The sequence below is a fragment of the Cetorhinus maximus genome, chromosome 12 (genome assembly GCF_964194155.1).
Source record: "Cetorhinus maximus chromosome 12, sCetMax3.hap1.1, whole genome shotgun sequence".
Lineage (NCBI taxonomy): Eukaryota > Metazoa > Chordata > Chondrichthyes > Lamniformes > Cetorhinidae > Cetorhinus > Cetorhinus maximus.
Window position 1 is genome coordinate 71197623 of NC_135890.1, and position 23959 is coordinate 71221581.

A 23959-nucleotide genomic window follows, 5' to 3' on the forward strand; every position below is an offset into this window, starting at 1 on the left:
CTCAGGAGGTGAGGTGAGAGTGACAGCCCTCGACATTAAGGCAGTATTTGACCGAGTGTGTCATCAAGGAACCCTAGCAAAACTGGAGTCAATGGGAATCGGGGGAAAACTCTCCACTGGTTTGAGTCATACATGGAACAAAGGCAGATGGTTGTGGTTGTTGGAGGCCAATCATCCCAGGACAACATTGCAGGAGTTCCTCAGGGTAGTGTCCTAGGCCCAATCATCTTCAGCTGCTTCATCAATGATCTTCTTGCCATTATAAGGTGAGAAGTGGGGATCTTTTGTTCAGTAGCATTTGCAACTCCTCAGATACTGAAGCAGTCCATGTTGAAATGCAGCAAGACCTGGACAACATTCAGGCTTGGGCTGATATGTGGCAAGTGACATTGTGCCACTAAGTGCCAGGCAATGACCATCTCCAGCAACAGAAAATCTAACCATCTCTCCTTGCCATTAAATGGCATTACCATCAATGAATCCCCCACCATCAACATCCTGGGAGTTACCAATGGCCAGGAACTTAACTGGACCAGACATATACATACTGTGATTACAGAAGCAGGTCAGGGACTGACAATTCTGCAGTCAGTAACTCACCTCCCAACTCTCCAAAGCCTGTCCACTATCTACAAAGTACAAGTCAGGAGTGTGAAGTGTGATGGATTACTCTCCACTTGCTTTGATGAGTGCAACTCCAACAACACTCAAGAAGCTCGACATTATCCAAGACAAAACAGTGTGCTTGATTGGCACTCCATTCACCACTTTCAACATTCACTCCATCCACCACGGACGCACAGTGCAATGTGTACCATCTACAAGGTACACTGCAACAACTTTCCAAGACTCCTTTGATAGCCCCTTCCAAACCTAAAACCTCCATTGCAGAGTTGTCCAACATACGGCCCAAGTGCCAGAGACTGGCCCGCCAAAGGCTTCTATCTGGCCAGCCAAACAGTGTTCAAAATACACTAAGTGGATGTGAGAGATTCTGTAAGGAGTTGCTCCTTCAATCACAGGCTGTTTCTCTCCAGCATTTGCTGCTGATTGGCTATTCAGGAGTGAAATCAAGGAACACTTTTTCACACAAAGGTTAGTGGAAATCTGTAACTCACTCTCCCAAGTCTGTGGATGCTGGGGGTCAACTGGGGCCTTTAAGGATGAGATTGTCATTTTTTTTATTAGGGAATTGAATCACGGAATATGGATTAAAGGTAGGTAAAGGAAGTTTTGGCACAAATCAGCTAATTCTAATAGAATGATAGAACAGGCTGGAGGGGGCTGTACGGCTGACTGGTTCCTATTCCAAAATTTCTAATGCCTCATCTTCCAAAATTTGCTCACCTGCCCCATGAATGAGAAAAAAATTGAAATGTGGACCCTTATATAAAAGGTTGGACATTCCCACTCTACCACCTAGAAGGACAAGGGCAGCAGGCACATGGGAACACCGCCTCCTACAATTTCCCCTCCAAGTCACTCACCATCCTGACTTGGAACTATATTGCTGTTCCTTCAATGTCACTGGGTCAAAATCCTGGAACTCCCTCCCTTACAGCACTGTGGGTGCACCTACACCACATGTACTGCAGCTCACCACCACCTTCTCAAGGGAAATTAAGGATGGGCAATAAATGCTGGCCTCGGCAGCAATGCTCACACCCTACATACGAATAATAAAAAAGCCATGGTCTAACTGAATCTAAAGGAACAGACTCAAGGGGCTGAATGGTCTCTTCCTGTTTTCTCTCATTCTTCACTTGTGAGCCCGGGAAGCAAACATCAGCATCAGACTCAAAACTAGGAACACCCAACAGTCAAGCTCAGCCCTGCCTGCAGCTCTTGAAGCTCAGGGAGATATCACAAGCAGGAAGACACGAAGGCCAAATATAGGAGCTGCCCCAATGTCCTCAAGTTTTACTGAGGTACGTGCTGGTGCAGAGCCAAGGGAGCCTAACTTGGTGTCTAACTGCACTGCACCGGGCCAGTCATATGCACAATATCTGCAAATAGAAGATGCAACAAAGAAATAAGAACAAGGATAGTGATGGCAAAGATCATATTTGCGAAGAAGAGACGGTTACTAATTGGAAAGGTAAATAAACAATTCAAAAAGCATCCTGTAAAGAGTTTGATTTGAAGCGTTGTTTTGTATGGATGTGGATATGAGACATGGACCTTATGGAAAAGGAAGAGATGATGTTGCTAAATAGCTTTGAAATGTGGTTTTGGAGGAGAATGGAAAAGACCAGTTGGACAGAAAAAAAACAAATGATGAAATGCTGTGGAGTGTAAATGAACAAAGACAATTATATGAAAATAATTCGGAAAAGGCAGACTAGGTAGGACACATTTTAATAGGAAATGGACTTGTAAGAGACATAATGGAAGGAAGATTTCAAGGAAAAAAGAGGAAGAGGAAGGAAGAAAATACCAATGTTAGGTGGCTTGAAAATTGATGGAAGATATTGGCAAATGAAAAGAATGGCACGGGATAGAGAGATAGAGAAAGTCTACTCTCAGCCAAGGACCTGTCTTCGGCTAGAGAATACATGATGATGAGCCGCATCAACTGGGGAATGTGCTCCAACTCTCGGCACCAATTTCCTCGTCCTGCTGAGCACAAAACACACTGGCTCATAAAGCAAACTCAAACCGAGCTCAAGAATATGGAGATTATTTATTAAACATAAAGTGATGGAGTGTAGACCAGCTGAGAGGGTGGGAGTACGTGGTGTAATCTATGCAGCCTGGTATTTCGACACTGAATAAATTAATCAAAAACCGGACAATTTTTACAGTAATGTTCCGCCGCACACCACATGGGATCACTTTTCCTTTGCCAAGTGTCTAAACATGTACAGCTAGTGCCACCTACAATGCAGGTATAAGACATGGTCATTCATTTCACACCGAAAACAAAACTGAAATGCATACCTTAAATTTGATCATTGTGAAGAATGTCTGATGTGAATTAACTTTTAATGATATTAGGCTACGATTCTGAATTTAAAAAGATTAAAATGATTGTGTGGGATCATTATTGGTTGTAGGCTGAGTGGCTGCTGCTCCAGGTGTGACAGTCCCATGCAGATTCGTGAATGACATGACATGCCTAGAGCGCAATGTTGGGTGCATTGCTGGGCGCACTACCACTGCCCGCAAAGTCTTCTCCACCTGACAAAACTATACACTTTCAGCCATATCTTCCTATCTTGGCCGAAGCAGAAATGGGCAGCGCAGCCTCTCCAGGGTAAGTCCAGCGAGTGAGGGGTGAGGGAGAGGACAGGGGAGGAAAGGACATGTCCCCTTTACATGGAAGTGGTTGGCGTATACATGCAAGTTTTAAAGGTCTCAAGTCTTTTAATAGTGTGGGCAAGTGAATGGATTAGTCTAGTAGCTGGATGATCGGGTGGGGGGGGTAGTTTGGTCTGGTCAGTGGGTATGGACCAGTGGCCTGGGGGATAGTCGGGTGAGGGATAGTTGGGACCGGTTTGGGGGTAGTCAGGTTATCGGTGTGGGTGGGGACGTTGGATCAGGTCAGAGGTAGTTGGGATGATGTCAGTGGGGGTGTTGGGGACTGGGTTGTAGATCTCAGTTGGCGAAGGCTAACAACTGAGTTGCACCAGGAATTAAACTGTCCAACATTTCCAGGGTAACTATGCAGGTAAGGCCCACTTATCTGGCCCAAATCTCAGTCCTGAACTCGAGGGATTCCTGACCCGTATCTCCCAACATATGCCCCATCGCCAACAAGACCCGAAGATCTGGGCCCTGGTTTTCACTTTTATTCTCCATGAAGAGCATAATTCACCCTCTCCCTCACTTCCCATAAATAACAGTGCAAAAACTGACCCCGCCGCCCCCCACCCCAATAAATGACGGTGCTAACACTGAAATGGCAGAAAGGAACACTGGAAATTCAAAACTCAAAAAATAAGCGATTATTTCATCATTGCTGTCACCAGGCTTATTTCATGCTTCAGCACCAGCGTACTAAACAAAAAAAGAGGTCCAACTCTTCTTTAATATGGATGATACTCTTTGATTTATCTACCAAATTGCTTCCATTCACTGCAGACAGACCCAGTCAACAGCACATTCCAAAGCCAATCCAGTTACAACCTTAACCCTTAATGTACAACAAGGTTCAAGTGAAGCTGGTGATAGCGCCACCCCCTCACCATCACATTTCACTGAAATCCTACTGATGGGTCATGGTACAGATGAGTTAATGCATGACATTTGGGACTCCTCTCTCCCCATGGCTGGGCAGCGAGACACTTACCATCGAAGAGATGCTCAGCACCTTCCTTCACCAAGCAACTAATATTAAGCGGGATGAAAAGCTGAGTTCGCAGTGGATCTCCATACAGGTAGCTGGGTAGTGCAAATGGGCCTTCGAGAACAGGTACCAAGAGAAATCCGCAGGAGGTGGCCTTCCTGTGCCAGCCTTGCACCTAGATGAGTAAATCAAATGAATGGTTAATAAGTCTGCCAATTAACCAGAGTAGTTTCAGCAGCTGAGCCCGCTTTTAAGTCCACCTGCAATCCAGACGCTAATGTTTTCATAGTTAGTCATCAAAGGGGCTGTGACCCTGGCAGATTCCCACCTCTGCCCACTTTTGCCAAAGGTTTTTGCACTCTGATTGTTATTCCAATTGGCACCAGCTGAGCACACAGCCAAGATCCTCCTTGCCCACTGTGGGGCCGGCAGGGGGGAGACATCTCCCCCATTGCTGCTAAACATGGTCCACAATTCCCAGCACCAATTTGTGCCCAAAGTTACCAGAATTCTTTTGGAAAATGGCCAATAGTGATGCTGGCCATTCACATCATGGCAGAATTTGCTGTTGATAAGATCACTTCCTCCTACACTGTCAGGGGAAGAGAGGCTGATAAAGCAAAGTTCCTTGCATGCCCCTTGAACAGATTTCCTAAGAGCAATCATTCAAAGCAAACAATAACATCGAATTTTTAAAAAATACACATCAATCAGAACAATATACGAACTTTGGAATGTATCATTCGCAACTGTCACAGAAATCAATCTAAGTTTCTATGTTCAGGATGGTTGCATATTCTATTTAGCTACATGCAGAAGTGAAGTTTTAGCCTCAATATGAATTTGGGGGAAGGAGAGAGGGTGGAGGAAGAAGTTTAGTGGTCGAATGTAACGGGCTGGATCTAATGGGCATTTCCGGGACACACTTCCTGCAAGGACATCGGATCGCAAGGTTGGGGGGGGGCATGGGGGAGGTAGATGTTCCGTTACTGGGGGTGGATGACAGGTTTGCTTAGCTGTGGGAGAAGCATTCCTCTCCTCTGGGCCCACAAGCTGTGCTGGAAAAGCACTTCTCTGTTCCATCTATTCCTTGCTGCCGTTTAGCTGGCAGGTTTCCCCGAGGCCTGGGAAACTCCACGTCCCAGCATTGAAGCTAAAAAGAGGAAAAAACCCTGAAGCACACAGCCTCATGAAAGTATATCAATGAGCAACCTACCTCCAGGGAGCTTGTTATCTATCTGTTCCCATCCCACCTCTGTCAGAATGGGAAGATGGGTTTGGGTTTGAGATTTATTTTTACACTTTTGCTTCCCACATGACCCAAACCCATTGTTTATAAGGTTTAAAATTCCCCTCCTGGTAGTTAATAGATTTTAAAATCTATTTTTGAAATATTCCAAGCTGCTGATATTTTCTTTATTTGGGTGAAAATTCAAAGAAGGAAGGCAATGGCAGCAGAAGTATATTGAGCTCAAAGTTTGTACTGTCATTCAATCAGCTCATGTACCCGACCAGCTCCAGTCCATATCCTCGTCAAGCAACAGCCCGAGATAGTCATAGCTTACAGATAATGTCCCAGATACCACCATCACCATGCCTGGTATGTCCTGTCCCACTCGTAGGACAGCCCCAGCAGAGTGGCAGCACAGTGGTATATAGTTGGGAGAGAGTTGCCCCGTGAGTCCTCAACATTGACCCCGGACCCCATGAAGTCTCATGGCATCAGGTCAAACATGGACAAGGAAACCTCCTGCTGATTACCACGTACCGCCCTCCCTCAGCTGATGAATCAGTGCTCCTCCATGTTGAACACCAGTTGGAGGAAGCACTGAGGGTGGCAAGGGTGTAGAATGTACTCTGGGTGGGGGACTTCAATGTCCATCACCAAGGGTAGCTCGGTAGCACTGGTACAGATCGAGCTGGCTGAGTCCTAAAGGACATAGCTGCTGGACAGGATCTACAGCAGATTGTGAGAGAACCAACAAGAGGGAAAAACATACTTGACCTCATCCTCACCAACCTGCCTGCCGCAGATGCATCTGTTCATGACTGTATCGGTAGGAGTGACCACCGCACAGCCCTTATTTAGACAAAGCCCTGTCTTCACAATGAGGATACCCTCCATTATGGTGTACAGCACTACCACCGTGCTAAATGGGACAGATTTTGAACAGATCTAGCAACTCAAGACTCATGGACAACCATGAGGCACCGTGGGCCATCAGCAGCATCAGATTGTACTCAACAACAATCTAGAGCCTCATGGCCCAACATATCCCCCACTCTACCATTAACACCAAGCCAGGGGGTCAACCCTGGTTCAGTGAAGAGTGCAGGAGAGCATGCCAGGAGCAGCACCAGGCATATCGAAAAATGAGGTGTCAACCTGATGAAGAAACAACACAGGACTACTTGAGTGCCAAACAGCATAAGCAGGAAGTGATAGACCAACAGGTCAGATCGAAGATCTGCAGTCCTGCCACATACAGTCATGAATGGTGGTGGATAATTAAACAACTTACTGGAGTAGGCTCCACAAATATCCCCATCCTCAATGATGGGGGAGCCCAGCATATCAGTGTAAAAGATAAGGCATTTGCAATAACCTTCAGCCAGAAGTGTTGAGTAGATGATCCATCTTGGCCTCCTCCAGGGGATCTCAGCATCACATATGTCAATCTTCAGCAAATTCGATTCGCTCCATGTGGTATCAAGAAATGGCGGAAGGCAATGGATACTGCAAAGGCTATGGGCCCTGACAATATTCCAGCAATAGTATTGAAGGCCTGTGCTCCAAAACCTGCCACGCCCCTAGCCAAGCTGTTCCAGTAAAGCTACAACACTGGCATCTACCCAGCAATGTAGAAAATTGCCCAGGTATGTCCTGTACACAAAAAGCAGGACAAATCAAAGTCGGCCAATTACCTCCCCATCAGTCTACTCTCAGCCATCAATAAAGTAATGGAAGGGTCATCAACAGTGCTATCAAGCGGCACTTGCTTAGCAATAACCTGCTCACTGGTGCTCAGTTTAGGTTCCGCCCGGGTCACTCGGTTCCTGACTTCATTAGAGCCTTGACACAAACATGGACAAAAGAGCTGAACTGCCGAGGTGAGGTGAGAATGACTGCCCTTGGCATTAAGGAGCTCTAGCAAAACTGGAGTCAATGGGAATCAGGGGAAAAACTCTCCACTGTTTGGAGTCATACCTAGCGCAAAGGAAGATGGTTTTGGTTGTTGGAAGGCAACCATCTCAGTTCCAGGGCATCACTGTAGGAATTCCTCAGGGTAATGTCCTAGGCCCAACCACCTTCAGCTGCTTCATCAATGACCTTCCTTCCATCATAAGGTCAGAAGTGGGGATGTTCGCTGATGATTGCACAATGTTCAGCACCATTCACGGTTCCTCAGACCCTGAAGCAGTCCATGTCCAAATGCAGCAAGGCCTAGGCAATATCCAGGCTTGGGCTGACAAGTGGCAAGTGACATTGTGCCACACAAGTGCCAGGCAATGACCATCTCCAACAAGAGATAATCCAACTATCGCCCCTTGATGTTCAATGGCATTACCATCACTGAATCCCCCACTATCAACATCCTGGAGGTTACCATTGACCAGAAACTGAACTGGATTAGCCATATAAATCCTGTGGCTGCAAGGACAGGTCAGAGGCTAGATATCCTGCAGTGAGGCACTCACCTCCTGACTCCCCAAAGATGTCAACCATCCACAAAACACAACTCAGGAGCATAATGGAACACTCTCCACTTGCCTGGATGAGCTCAGCTCCCACAACACTCAAGAAGCTGGACACCATCCAGGACAAAGCAGCCCACTTGATTGGCACCACATCCACAAACATTCACTCCCTCCACCACTGACACACAGTGGCAGCAGTGTGTACCATCTACAAGATGCACTGCAGGAACTCACCAAGCCTCCTAAGACAGCACCTTCCAAGCCCACAACTGCTACCATCTAGAAGGACAATGGGAGCAGAAAAATGGCAACACCGCCACCTGGAAACTGTCCACCGCCCCCGCAAGCAACTCGCCATCCTGACTTGGAAATATGTTACTGTTCCTGGATCAAAATCCTGGAATTCCCTCCCTAACAGCACTGTGGGTGTACCTACACCACATGGAGTGCAGCAGCAGCCCATCACCACCTTCTCAAAGGCACTTAGGGATGGGTTATAAATGCTGGCTTAGCCAGCAATGCCCACATCCTGTGAATTAGTAAAACCAAAAAATCCCTTCAAACCCAGACCCAACAAAAATAATCTCAGGTTTGAATTCTTCAATTGACTCCCAGCCTCAGTAGCAATGTGAAGGAGAGTATTCCAGATTTACACCATTTCAGAAAATGCTTTATTAGCTGTTGAACACTGTGGGCCATTCTGTGGTGATGGAAGGCGCAATATAAGCAGAAGGTGGTTCCCTTTTTAGTGTAGGTGTCGTGATTCTGGATTTCTGCACAGTGATGATGCACAGAGAAGGAAAATTGTGAAGGGAGGATGTGTTTGAAACTCAGGAAGGATAAGAGAGAAAAATACAGGTAAACATGAAGCATATGTAACACTGATGAACCTTGATACAACACAGGGGTGAGAAGCAAGACAAGGACTGGCTACCAAACGACAAGCTACCAAAATGAAATGCCACACAAGTCCTGCACCAAAACCTGAGAATTCACTCTCAGGACATGGGCATCACTGACAAGATTGGCTTTTATTGCCCATCTTTAGTTCCCCGTAAGCTGGTGCTGAGTCACCTTGAACCGCTGTTCGCAGTCAGTTCAGAGTACATTTGCTTTTGCAACTCCCGTCACCCCAGGCAAAGTGGATTTCTGACTGATGAAGCTGAGACTGTGTTTGTGAGTTTGAATTCAGTGAAACACTATTAGAATAAGAACATAAGTTAAGGAAACAGATCTGCATTGAGATTAATGTAGATAAAATGTAAACAGGGCTAATGGAGCAGATTGACATTTATGTTATCACACAGCAATCGGGGGCCATTTTGAAAGGTACCAGCCATTAACTTGCGAACTTCATGTATGTTCAAATGCATCTCATTTCACTCAGTACCTGTGGCTGACTAAGCTCATTTACACTTTCAGCTGTGTTCACATTTTGGTGTTAAGAAAATTTAAACTTGAAAAAATTACAATGAGGTAGAGAAAAGAAAAATGAAAATGGGGAGAAAGTCAGGAAATAGGGAGAAATGGAATGTGAAAATAGGGAGAAGGAATTAAGAAATAGGGAAAAAGATGACATGAGGATAGAGAGAAAGGAGGGAAGGAGAGAATGAGCAAGAGCACAATAGGGGAAAGCATTTGAGAGGGGGTGAGAGTGAGCAAGGTGCAAGTCTGGAGAGACTATGGATTGAAGGGTATTGGAAGAAGATAAGATTGACCTGGGAAAATAAAACAGATTCAATGGTCTTTTTCCTCATGCTTAAGAATTCTTGTTTGAAAATGGCAGAAATTATTCGGATTTAGAAAAGTTAAAATTTTACATCAAAAATATTGTTTGTTCTTTCCTCGAAGTGCAATGAGAGATGAGCAAATATTTGCTGTTTTCTGATTGTTGTCAATGATGTCACAGGCTATAAACTACTGGTAAAACATTTTGCAGTTTATTATTATAATGCACCAAAGGCACCTTCTGGACTGCAAGCTTTTCTCCTCAGCCATCTCAGAATATATCTGTACTTTCTCTAACAAATCACATATCCTGTCACACCAGATAGCGTGGGACTGTTTGTTATTATATCTACTCTTATACTTGCACCAACACCTGTGCTCTTGGCAATGGCTCCTGACATCTGAGTCTCTCACTGTTGACTATAAACCAAAAATAAATCTGACTGTTCTCGGCAAGGTCAATGGCTGTGAAGACACTGCAAAAACTCAACGCCATCCAGGACAAACTAGTCCATTTGACCAGCAGCCCATCTATCACCTTAAATATTCACTCCTTCCATCACCGGCGCATAGTGACAGCAATGTGTATCATCTACAAGATGCACTGCAACAACTCATCAAGACTCCTTCAACAGCACAAATGTTGTCCAATCGGGGAACCACATCTAATGTTGGACACTGTGTTTTGAGTTTTGTAAGCATGGGCTGGTTGGGTGCGGTCTGTGCCTTACCCATTGTGAACAGCGGCTGGGGCATGCTGTGGGATCCGAGATTGGACAACATTTGCTAAATAATCCTCAGTGTGCTAAGAATTACACTGACACCAATTTAAGACTGTCAGTCAGGCTCGCAGTGTGGCGCATTTGGGTGTGCTGGAAACTACATATATTAATACACAGGGCCCTGTTCTTTGCAGACAGAAAGAACATGTACACAAATTGCGCCTGTTTCAGCTAAACAAAATAAGTGATAGCCATTCACTGATTCATTACTCAGAACAATGCCTTGACCAATCAGGTCAATCAAGTTGCCTGGTTTAAATTTCAAACAATGCTTGGCAGTTAACTGTCAGTCACCATCACTGGTGCATCCTCCATGGCAATGCCCCTATCAATCAGAGTCCACTTGCCAACTAATCAGCACTCTCTTCCCATACAGTATAATTTGTTATTTTCTGTTTCTATTGGTATTCTTGCAAAGTGGCCTGATGAGTGCAAGGTGAAAATCTTCGACAGGTCTCTTTTTTCAGCAATGCCAAAATCCGAGAACCCCGTTTGCTCTCCGGCACCTTCTGAAAGGTAACTAGAGATGGGCCATAAATACATACGAACATACAAATTAGGAGCAGGAGTAGGCCACTTGGCCCATCGAACCTGCCCCGCCATTCAATAAGATCATGGCTGATCAACCCCACATTCCTGCCTACCCCCTGATAATCTTTCACCCCCTTGTTAATCAAGAATCTATCTACCTCTGCCTTAAAAATATTCAGACCCTGCTTCCACTGCCTTTTGAGGAAGGGAGTTCCAATGACTCATGACCCTCAGAGAAAAAAATTCTTCTCATCCCTGTCTTAAATGAGTGACTCTTATTTTTAATCCATGACCCCTAGTTCTAGATTCTCCCACAAGAGGAAACATCTTCTTCACATCCACCCTGTCAAGACCCCTCAGGATCTTAAAGGTTTCGGTCAAATCGCCTCTTACTCTTCTAAACTCCAGTGGATACAAGCCTAACCTGCCCAGCCTTTCCTCCTAAGACAATCCACCCATTCCTGGTATTGAAGGGTCATGAGGACTCGAAACGTCAACTCTTATCTTCTCCGCCGATGCTGCCAGACCTGCTGAGTTTCTCCAGGTAATTCTGTTTTTGTTTTGCATTCCTGGTATTAGTCTGGTAAACCTTTTCTGAACTGTTTCTAATGTATATACATCTTTCCTTAAATAAGGAGGCCAGTATGATACACAGTGCTGTAGATGTGGTCTCACCAATGCCCTGTACAACTGAAGCATAACCGTCCTACTTTTGTAATCAATTCCCCTCACAATAAATTATAACAGCCTATTAGCTTTCCTAATTACTTGCTGTACCTGCATACTAGCCTTTTATGATTCATGCGCGAGGACACCCAGATCCCTCTGAATCCTAGAGCTCTGAAATCTCTCACCATTTAGATAAGCTTTTTTATTCTTCCTGCCAAAATGGACAATTTAACATTTCCCCACATTATACTCCATCTGCCAGATCTTTGCCCACTCACATAACCTATCTATGTCCCGTTGTGGCCTCCTTATATCCTCTTCACAATTTACTTTTCTACCTACCTTTGTGTCCTCAGCAAATTTAGCAACCATACCTTTGGTCCCTTCATCCAAGTCATTTCTATAAATTGTAAAAAGTTGAGGCCTAGCACTGATCCCTGTGGCACATCACTTGTCATATTCTGTCAACCAGAAAAAGATCCACTTATGCTAACTCGCTGCTTCCTGTTAGCTAGCCAATCTTCTATCCATGTCAATATGTTACCCCCTACAACATGAGCTTTTATTTTCTACAATAACTTTTGATGTGGCAATTTATCAAATGCCTTCTGGAAATTTTAGTACAGTACATCCACAGTTCCCCTTTATCCACAGCACATGTGACTCCTTCAAAGGACTCCAATAAATTGGTTAAACATGATTTCCCTTTCACAAAGCCATGCTGACTCTGCCTGGTTGTCTTGAATTTTTCTAAGTGCCCTACTATAACATCTTTAATAATAGCTTCTAACATTTTCCTGATGATAGATGTTAGGCTAACTGGCCTGTAGTTTCCTGCTTTCCGTCTCTCGCCCTTTTGAATAAAGGAGTTACATTTGCTACTTTCAAATCTAATGGCACCTTCCCTGAACCTAGGGAATTTTGGAAAATTAAAACCAATGCATCAACTATCTCAGTAGCCACTTCTTTTAAGACCTTAGGGTGAAGTCCATCCAGACCTGAGGATTTGTCAGCCTGCAGCCCCAACAATTTGCTCAATACCACTTCCCTGATGATTGTAATTTTCCCGGAGTTCCTCCCTCCCTTCCATTTCCTGATTTACAGCTATTTCCGGGATGTTACTTGTGTCCTCTATAGTGAAGACCGAAACAAAATACCTGTTTAATTCATCCGCCATCTCCCTACTTTCCATTATCAATTCCCCAGACACACTTTCTATAGGACCAAAACTCACTTTGTTAACTCTTTTTAAATTTAAATATCAATAGAAACTCTTACTATCTGTCTTTATATTACTAGCTAGTGTTCCCTCGTACTCTAATATTTCCCCCCTTATTAATCTTTTTGTCATTCTTTGCTGTTCTTTATATTCTTTCCAATCTTCTGACCTGCCGCCTGTCTTTGTGTAATTATATACTTTTCTTTAAGTTTGATATTATCTTTAACTTTTTTAGTTAACCACGGATGGTGGGTCCTCCCCTTGGAATTTTTCTTTCTCATTGGAATATATTTATTGTGTATGTTCTGAAATATCCCTTTAAATGTCTGTCACCTCTTTTTTTAATTCATTCATGAGATGTGGGTGTCACTGGCTAGGCCAGCACTTATTGCCTAGGCCAGCATTTATTTCCCATCCCTTGAGAAGGTGGTGGTGAGCTGCCTTCATGAACCACTGCAGTCCATGTGGCGTAGGTACACCCACAGTGCTGTTAGGGAGGAAGTTCCAGGATTTTGACCCAGCAACAGTGAAGGAACGGCGATATGTTTCCAAGTCAGGATGGTGAGTGACTTGGAGGGGAACCTCCAGTTGGTGGTGTTTCCATGTATCTGCTGCCCTTGTCCTTCTAGATGACAGTGGTTGTGGATTTGGAAGGTGCTGTCTAAGGAGGCTTGGTGAGCTTGTGCAGTGCATCTTGTAGATGGTGGAGCTGCACTCATCCAGGCACGTAGGGAGTATTCCATCACACTTCTGACTTGTGCCTTGTAGATAGTGGACAGGCTTTGGGGAGTCAGGCGGTGAGTTACTCACCACAGGATTCCTAGCCTCTGACCTGCTTTTGTATTATTATGGCTGGTCCAGTTCAGTTTCTGGTCAATGGTAGCACCCAGGATGTTGATAGTGGGGGTTCTGCGATGGTAATGATATTGAATGTCAAGGGGCGACGGTTAGATTCTCTCTTGTTGGAGATGGTCATTGCCTGGCATTTGTGTGTCACGAATGTTACTTGCTACTTGTTAACCCAAGCCTGGATATAGTCCAGATCTTGCTGCATTTGGACATGGGCTGTTTCAGTATCTGAGGAGTTGCGAATGGTACTGAATGTTATGCAATCATCAGCGAACATCCCCACTTCTGACCTTATGATGGAGGGAAGGTCATTGATGGAGCAGCTGAAGATGGTTGGGCCTAGGACACTACCCTGAGGAACTCCTGCAGTGATATCTGGAACTGAGATGATTGACTTCCCAACAATCTTTTGACCTATCCCTTAACCTCATTTGCCAGTTCATTTTAGCTAGCTCCACTTTCATACCCTCATAATTGCCCTTATTTAAGTATAAAATACTGGTCTTGGACGCACTCGTTTCTCCCTCCAAATGAATGCAAAATTCAATCATATTATGATTGCTGCTACCTAGGGGTGCCTTCACTATGAGGTTTTCAATTAATCCTATCACCTTGTACAATACCAGGCCTAGTATAGTCTGCTCTCTGGTTGCCTTGCTATCTAAAACAAATGATGGTCTTGGTGTCAAATACAAATGCCAAAAATGAATTTAAAGTACGGGTTTCCTCATTGCCTAACTTAATCGATCCTAGAAAGTTTACATTTGGGTTACAACTGGGAGTCAGGAACTAGTTTTGACTAAGAAATGCTTCTTTTACATTTGCCAACATTTGTATCATAGATCATAGTTTTCAGTCCTTCCTACGATGTAACTCAACTGTCTGATCCCACCTACCATTTCAAAGAGCACAGCTGATGTTACTGCCATCCAGTGCAACTTGACTTCAAATGCAGCGTTTATTGAGTAGTTCCCATGGTAATAGCAACTGCACCATTCAACACGGTCTGAGCGGTTATTAACATCCACGTCGAGGGTCACCGTCTTCTGTTCAGGGACTGTGGCAGCTGCAGAGGAAGAAGGTCAAGAGGAAGCAGCAGGAACAAATTAGAATGAGACTCAAATCTCACTACATTCAAAGTACTGCACATACCACCAGATTAGCAATGTGGGGAAATCAAGGATGGGGCATAGTCTTGAAATTAGAGCAAGGCCATTTCGGGAAGGAAATCAAGAAGCATTTATTTTTACACAGAAGCTTAGTAGAAATCTAGTACTCTTCCCCAAAAGGCTGCCAATCCTGGGGGGTCAACTGAAAATTTCACGATGAGATTTTTGTTAGAAATTGATATCAACAGACATCTAAGGCAGCTCCAGTAAATAAAGTTCAGGTACAGATCAACCACTTAATTGGGATTTCACCCGTCTCATAGTCCAGCTCTAATTGTAAGATTTTGCCCTCTTGTTTGGGTCCACCCACCAGAGGAAAGTGTTTCTGTGAATCTGACTTGCCAAATCCCTAATCGGAGTATGCTTCTAAAGTGAAGTCTAAACAATAAGGGATTTGCTTATTTGACTGGGTTATTTGAGAAGACTGTTCTATGAGAGGGTCCTTTGATACAGTGGTCCTACCTTGGCAGGAGGACAGAACACAGAGGTATTATTTTACTTAAAGCAAGAAACATCAGCGTGGAAGTGGTGTTGCACGTTCTTGCAGTATTTCAAATAAGTAACTCTGATCATACCTGTTTGCCCCGCGCCTTTACCTTACTTTGGAATAAAGCAGCTCTCTGATGCGAATCAAACATCATCTGATCAAGTGTTAACATGTCAGGCTTCAGAGGGGTTCATGAAACAAATGTGCACTAGACCTAAGTATCTGGCCCAGACAGGAAGTGGGTGGAAGGGAGTACTACTATGACACTCCTGGGTTACATTTCTGCTCGTGTATGGAGAGGGCTGTTACAGGTCAGCTCCCATCAGAGCAAGATTGTGTTCAAGAGGCAATGAGTCCACTAAACCCAAGAAGGTACCTATTGCAGCCCGAATTTGCAGCAAAGAGCAACAACAACTTGCATTTATAAAGCATCTTTAACATAGGAAAATGTCATAAATTGCTTTTGAACAAATTGTTTTTGGATCCTCACTGGCAGAAGGCCGAGGTCAGCTTGCTCAGATCCTCTGTGGGACACAATTAAAAAGAAAGGGCAAAGAAAAAAAAACAGCCTAGGAAAGAAAGCAAAAACCAGAGAGTGCCTCCGCAGCTTGGTATAGATAATTACTGGGTACAGTGCTGAATAAAAAGGAGATAATGGAAGCGATCATTATCTCTCTAGTAAACTCATCACATCTGCATGAATCTGCAATTTGTTGTACCAGCTGTAAATTGTAAGAGTCACTTTATACTGGGAGCTCTGCTTCACTGGGTATTGTCTCCTTACAGATCAGGCTTTCATGAGGACCCTTTCCAACAGCTGTCATAAAGATTGCTTTCCTTACTCAGTTTTTAGGTTCTCCCCCTATCTATGATGATGGTGCTGGGGTACAGGTCCAATGCACCAGGAGCACTGCACTACCTCATCCTGTCAGCTTATGAGTAGCCTAGATGTCAAGGGTGGCATGATATTTTACCATCGTAAGAGTGGGAGATTTATTTTTGTCCTCATCCAATGCAGCAGGTGGACATTTGGGTTCCCGCTTTTGCTCACTACGCAATGTTTTCCCCTCTATTCAAGAACATGGAGGTCAATTGTAGAGTTTTGGCCGAGATCAGCTAATTCAGCACAGATTAAGGAGCTTCTGACCTGTATGGTGTTGTTTTATAAAAAGGTAGTGCCTTCAGTCACTAGCTGCTTCATTCCATGAGTCTGAGCTGGGTTTTAACACAATTCTACAAATGGAAGAAAGCTCAATGCGTTACTGAGGACGGGAAGCTCAAACGGAATTCTAAAATTCAACTGTCAACTTATAGCTGCCTTTCACACCAAATCCCACCCACAATAATCGGAGCAGCTTTCTCTCCCTCCACTCTTGGAATCTCTACAATGCTTTTCATATCCTTGTGGTATTCCAGTGAACCCATGCCAAGCAGATGCAGAACATTGTTTTATATTAAAACTCTTCTTCATGACAGTAAGTTACATTCCTTTCTTTGACCTAACTACCCTGTTGCCTTTATCTGGAACTCATGGTATAAACACCAGTCCAAAGCCTGCTGTTCTGTGGGTCACTGGGGTGTGTCTTTCCTCTGACGTTTTAATTCCTGGGAAACATTGCAGCCTCCTAGCACAATGTGGCTCAGACCACGCGGAGTGGGATTTACACCTGTGGGATTCTCTTCCCCAGACAGCAGTGGAGGCTGAGTCATTGAATATATTCAAGGCTGAGTTAGACATATTCTTGACTGACAAGGGAGACGAAGGTTATAGGCATAGACAGGAAAGTAGAGTTAAGGCTACAGTCAGATCAGCCATGACCTTATCAAGTGGCGGAACAGGCTCAAGGGGCCGAATGGCCTACTCCTGCTCCTAATTTGTACGTTCATGTAAACTGCATCAAAATAAACAACAATTTCTCAGACATTCAACCGAGATGCCTTGTTTATGAAGTTAAAGGTGCCATATAAATGCATGTTGTTGTCGTTGTTTTCCCTCAAAGGTGAACCAGAAAGATCCCATAGCATTATTTCAAAGAAGAGCAGGGGAATTCTCCCGCATCCACATCTGGTCAATATCACATTGCCGTTTGTGGGATCTTGCTGTGTGCAAATAACTGCTGCATTTCCTACATTACCAAATTGCTTTGAGAAGCAAAGTTAATATAAATCACAGTCTTCTTCCTTAGAATAGATCATATTCTGCAAAGTAATTGAGTGGAACGAATACAAAATCATAATACTGCAGGTTCTAGAAATCTGAATGGTTCTGATGAAAGGTAAAACACTAACTCTGCTTCCCTCTCCACAGGTGTCCTCTCTACAGGTGCTGCCAGACCCACTGACTGTTTCCAGTACTTTCTTTTCTTAATTCCATGGAGCGGTTATTTTGTGTTGGGAATTCAGCAATGGAAACGGTCAAACCATAGCGAAAGGGAAAACCGATTGGTTGCATCTCCAAATTTTAACCTCTATTTTATTTTACCGCCCCCTCACTGCTAAATATCTTTAGTTCCTCAAAGGGAAAACCTTAACCAATGCATTTTAACTTCAACAGTAACCCTATTCTAGCATTTTTCCCCCACAAACGAAGACTTCTGAACAATCTATTAAGATTTGCATTGGAGTACTCTATGTCATATTTTCTACTGCCTGCTGAAATTTGAAGAATTTTACATTATTGTTTAGTATATACAGGGATGGGAGGGCTTGTGGCACAGTGGGCAGCCGCCCTACCTCTGAGCCAGAAGCTCTGGGTTTGAGTCCCACCCTGCCACTCGATGGCCAGGGAAGGTGCGTTCATAACGTTGACAAACATGTTGATTATCAATCTGCAAATCCTTCCAATATGCCTATAGCAGGTGGTAAAAGCGGGAGAATCTTCTGGTCAGCCAGAACCACTGCAGCACAACAGCCTCCTCAAGTTAAAAGACCCCATTGTGCAGGTTCTTGCCACAGGATGAACTCTGTGGCAAGAGTCTTCCTCGTTTCAAGGGGCTGCCAGAGAGAGAAAGGGTATACAGGGGTACCAGGCATGATATTCCAGATTACCAGGCTTCTAACTGGACTGGGACAGCCTTGTAGTCACAAAGCGTCCACAGCTTTAAAAATGTAATATGTAATAAAGTGCTAGACAACTATTACAATTCTGCAGGCTTCACAATGTCTAACAGAGCAGTGACAAATGGATCTGTGTGCATGTGCCCACCCTCTCCTCCCCACCCACAGATCTGCTGAACTCAGACATCACTACAGGGGGCTGGGTTTTCCTGCACATTAGGTATCAGGAGGAAACATCAGGACAGCTGGTCACTAAGCTTCAAACCTTCAGTCGAGCATTCGAGCATTCCCCCATACGCGGTCCCACCTGTAAAAGACGGGTAGGGCTGCGGTAACCCAAGGGGAGGAAAGAAAACCATCATAAACAGGGAGGGACGAGATATCAACAGATTGAACTGTGCTGCTGGGAATGAAAACACAGAATGCACAACAATGTAATCACAATCGCAACATATTTCCACCATTAATTCTTTCCTCCTTCTCTGGAATGAATTGCAAAAGGTGGTTCAACAGGTGCAATGGCCTTGATGAACCTTTGACCCGTGGCCTTTCCAGGCAGTTGCCAGGATGTTTGACTGTGCAAACAAGCCTGTTTCTCTCCTCACCAAATACCCACACTTTCCAGCATGGGTCACAGGATGGTGATCAGTGACGGGGAGTTTGTTTGAATTTGCCCTTTTCAATCTGCCACCCCTGTCAAAGTCAGCAAACTCAATACAGAGAGGGTGGGACCTTCCCAGCCTACAGGATTTAACACCATAAAGGGGGACGCTATCTCTCAAGATCTTCAAAGTCTTTCCCAAGTAAGCTCTGTCAACAAACCCCCAAATTTACATGCCAAGGAGGGAAGGAGGAAGGGGATCATGCAGGATAATCTAAAGGGACATATTACTGAGGGAGTGGATAGGGAGTTTAGATCACGGGGAGTTGTTTGAGCTTGTTCCTGAGCTCCATTTGTACATGCAGTTCCACATCACAGGTTCGGCGTATGGAATCAGCCATTGACACCCAAGAGAGGAACCCATGAGATCATGTGGACAGGCTGGATTGAGCAAAAGCTTAATGGACATTAGTCACTAACCAGAAGCCAGGAAAGAGAATGGATACAGTACATTAGCCTGAAAGCTTGGTATCAAACAGCTACAATGGATTTCAGCAGCTGTAGGCTACACCATCATGGAAACAATGCAGAGTTTTGTCAGAATAAGCATTTCTTGAGTGCTCGTGGTTAATAAAGCTTACTGGTTGGAAATTGGTAGAAGAAATTCATCAATTCTGTAACGTCTGCTTCAACAGGCAGTCCTTGTTGGTGAATAAACTGCACCCTCATTTCTGAATTAAAGGTTCTATCACATCCCTCACTGTGTTGAGTACAAAGGCCTGATTTTAGGGTTCTGGATGGTTATTTATTCTCACCCAGCCTCAAGTTATACCTTAACTTTCTGCATACAGTGATGTTACAAGGCTGGTCAGAACAGAGATGATTGGATAATTCCCCTGTCACTCACAACTGGAGGCTGTTCTGCTGTAAATCACTTCAATTGATTTTACATACATAATCTGTGTTATGTAACTATCCTCCACTCACTGCACTTTGCTGCGCTCAGGAGGTTCTATTTGCTGTAGTTTCAATCATGCCAAAAAACTGTAACCTAGACCCCACACTAACCTGGCTCAGTATTTTTTTATATATGGTACAGTAGTGTAGTGATTACATTACTGACAAACCCAGAGGTTTGGACACACACTAAGGAGGCTAAGTTTATATCCCACCATGGCAGTTTGAGAATTTGAAAAGCTGGTATCAGTTTAACAATGAAGATTATGGTAAAACTCAACTGGTTCACTAATGTCCTTGCAGGAAGGAAACCTGCCGTTTATGTTGGGCCTGGCTTAGGTGTGACTTCAGACCCACACCAATATGGCTGACTCTTAACTACCTTCTGAAGTGGCCTAGCAAACAACTCTGTTGTTTCAAACTGCTGTATGGTCTACAGTGAAGGTGGCAGCTCACTGCCACCTTCTCAGAGCAACCAGGAATGGGTAGTGGTGTCCACATCCCATGAATGAACTTAAAACAAAAAGCATAGTTAGTGTTGGTGTTTTCATTACAAGGTGAACAAAGATGCTTGGTGCCCTTAAATTTGGAGCAAAGTCTGGGGAAAGATCTGGCATTCTCTGTTCAAAGCAGCTCCTTCCTTCGCGGTGACCGCAGTCAGGTAAAGTGTGGGGAGGAAACTGCTGCATTTCATGTTGACGGGAGTCAGAACTTTAATCTGTTCTGAGCTGATGTGGAACCACTTGATGGGAGAATGCTCTGCTTCATACCGGTCAAATACGCACAAGATACCTCGGCTCAGCTCGAGTCTGGTGGCCCTGGTTTGAAACAATAGCCTCTGTCCTCTTTGAAATCTGGGATGTAGGCAGTGCCTCTGATAAGCAGAGAGCAGCAGAGAAAGGAAGGGAAGCTAAAAGGGTCTGCTTTTGTAAGGTGGGAAAAAAAATTGGATAAAATCTGTGAGAAAGGTGATGGGAAGAGGAGATGTAACTTGAACTTGCCTCAGACTTTCTCGCTCTTTAAACAAACCAAGCATCTTTTGTATTCCAAGTGTTGCCTTGTATGTTTTTTTTTATTCGCTCATGAGATGTGGGTGTCTCTGGCTAGACCAGCATTTATTGCCCTTGTTCAGGGGGAATTTAAGAGTCAACCACATTGCTGCGGGTCTGGACTCACATGTAGACCAGACCGAGCAAGGTAAGGACAGCAGATATCCTTATCCCAGATAAGGCCATTAGTGAACCAGATAGGTTTTTATGACAATCGGCAATGATTGGCAATGGTTTCATGGTAATCATCAGACTTTTAACTCTAGATTTTTGTTGGGTTCAAATTTCACCATCTACTATGGGATTTGAACCAGGGTCCCCAGGGGATTACGCTGGGTCTCTGAAATACTAGTCCACTGACAATTCCACTATGCCACTGCCTCCCTGAACATTAAAAACTGATCCAGGTTGTGCAGATTCTAGATTCAGGAAGCTATGATGAAACAAGGGATTTCTGCCTTGTTGAAGCAGATATAGAATAGATAAACACAGACAAATAAATAGCCTGAGCAACTGATGCGGAGAACGGGTGAAGGCAAATGGCTGCTGTCCACATTAACTCATTCCCTTGGAGGCTGTTCCCCCACTGCCTGTGGTGTGCATCTACCTAGTAAGGCAGCGGCTTGACTTCGTCCTCCAAAACTGCGGCTGAAGGAACTGTGCCTACTTGCATAGGACGCTGGCCTACTGGGTAACCACGGTAACAGGAAGGCAGGAATGTCAACATGAAGCCGCTCTTCTGTGAGGAAAGCCACCTCAAACCACTTGCGCTGGAATGCAGCCAGGTCGTCCATTGTTGAGGTATACCAGATAGTGGAAGACTGCAAATTTCCTGCAAACAGGAGAATGGGAAGAGAGTCACTTTGAAGTAGTTTAATGAGCAGTTATCTGATACAAGAATTTGTCACTCTCTCAATCAACATTACATTGCCTGAGGCAGCAATTAAATATACCCCATAGAAATAGTAAATAGTTTGGGACTTTACCAGATAGAGAAACAAACAAACATGCCATGAGATCTCTTCACGTCCATCTGAAAGGCCAGGTGTGACCTTGATTTAATGTCTCATTTGACGGACAGCACCTCTGATACTGCAGCACTCACTCAGCACTACACTGGAGTGCCGATCTGGATTTTTGTGCTCAAGCCTTTAAGAGTGGGATTTGAACTCAAACAATCTTGTCACTCAAACAAAAGTGCTACTCGCTGAGTAACGGCTGATGTCGTTTTAATAAGTCACATCGTACATCAAGAGAAACTCACCAACAGCAACAAAGATTAAAGGAAAACCACATCAGGTATCAATAGCTCCCAAATATGATATATTAAAAAAACCATCCAAACCCACAGGAGTCTGGAAATCTGACAGGCAAAGCCATTCTGATAAAGTCCCCTTCTTTCATGGAGGCCGTGTGATGAAAAGGGGCAATCAAGTAGCCCAGGTGATCTCACAGTGTCAAATCTAGCTGTTCCAGAGGCAAAGTCTAAAAACCCAGGTCAAGCTTCAAGTGTTACAAATAATCATAACAGGTTATATGTTTAATCCATCGGGTCTGCACAAGTACAGGCAACAAAGGCACACTCCAACACCAAGAGGCAGCTTGCACCCTCCTCCTGGATGGGTTTTGGGCCTGGGCCTTGGTTTCCCGAGGTAAAGGAAAAATCACATCACAGAAAATACTAGCACAATTAACCCTTTGATTATCAAAAGAGTTCTGGTTTTAGAAAAGCCCTTTCTTTGTTACAGTTGGTTCAGTGGGTCAATACGCAACCTGGTATAAAGGAAATCTTAGATTTATGCAGTGCCTTTCGCAACCTTAGGGCATCCCAAAGCACTTTCCAGTCAATCAAGTACTTTTGAAGCAGAGTCACTGTTCTAACTGCAGGAACACGGCAGAAAATTTGTGCAGTATCGAGTCATTCAAAGCAATTAACAGCCCGCCTCTAGGCTTCCCGATCAATGTGGGAGGGTGGGCAACATGAGCTGGCCATTTTGTCAGTGGAAGGATTCCTGCTTAAATGAACCATGCCCAGCAAGTCTCAGAAAAGCTTTTTCAGGCTGCAACACCCACAGAAAATAGTGAAGAAACCTGGGAAGGCTGCTCCCCTCACCCCGGGTCTCTCACTCTTATCTGGGGTCCAGCTGTGGGATCCGAGGGCTCCAGTGAGGTGAGTTCTCCCAAGGACGGGAGGAAGAGGTGAGGGTGGATGTGCCTGAGGAAGTCAGCAGCAGGAACGTGTTTGCTCCAACCTGCACCAAGAGGACCCAGGACCACAGGAGAGCATGAAAAGGTTGACAGGAATACAAGTTCTATCATTCTTTAAGCAGAGGCTCTCGTTAATAAGCCAGTTACCAGTTGGTTTTTCTGAAGCATGCCTTTACCTTTCTCAGTGTCTTTATCTGTGACAAGCCTGTATAGGTAGAAGCCATACACGAACGCCCGCATAGACTCCCCAAAAGCATGGACAATGAGTTGCTCATCCAGCATTTTCTGTATAAAGGTACACACAAAGGAACGGTCAGTTTTACAACCATGGAGTAAATCTCTGTGACGTTCAGCAAACCCAGCACAGCCCAGGGAGTGCAAATGTCGCTGTATCAACATTATCATAGGGTGGACTCATCTCCACACACACACACACACACACACACACACAGGGTCAGCACACTGTGAGTTTCCAATCTCAGCTGGATCTTTGGGAGAAGCTGCTTCTCACGGCACATGGAAAGAAAGCTGGTGGGCAGCTGAGCCAACTCCTCTCAGGCTGGTCCTCCTAATGTCTGCCTTGGTAGAGATGCTGGAGCGTTAGGGAGCTGTGGGGTGGGCAGCAAGGATAGGAGATTTTACGAATGGTGCTCCAAAAAGTTTGTA

At 44.5% G+C, this 23959-nt stretch overlaps 1 protein-coding gene across 4 annotated transcripts in view; it reads right to left on the reverse strand.

Annotated features, from left to right (window-relative positions):
• The window catches only part of depdc5 (DEP domain containing 5, GATOR1 subcomplex subunit), a 181595-nt gene that overhangs the window by 21641 nt on the left and 135995 nt on the right, over positions 1-23959 (reverse strand). For 3 of the 4 annotated variants that reach the window (XM_078553861.1, XM_078553860.1, XM_078553859.1), the window contains exons 35-38: positions 23470-23578; positions 21693-21917; positions 14662-14831; positions 4292-4463 (exon numbers count right to left, since the gene is read on the reverse strand). In XM_078553861.1, coding sequence (XP_078409987.1) covers positions 4292-4463; positions 14662-14831; positions 21693-21917; positions 23470-23578 — 676 coding nt within the window. The remainder of the gene's footprint in view (positions 1-4291; positions 4464-14661; positions 14832-21692; positions 21918-23469; positions 23579-23959) is intronic. The other variant, XM_078553863.1, reaches the window with a different exon arrangement.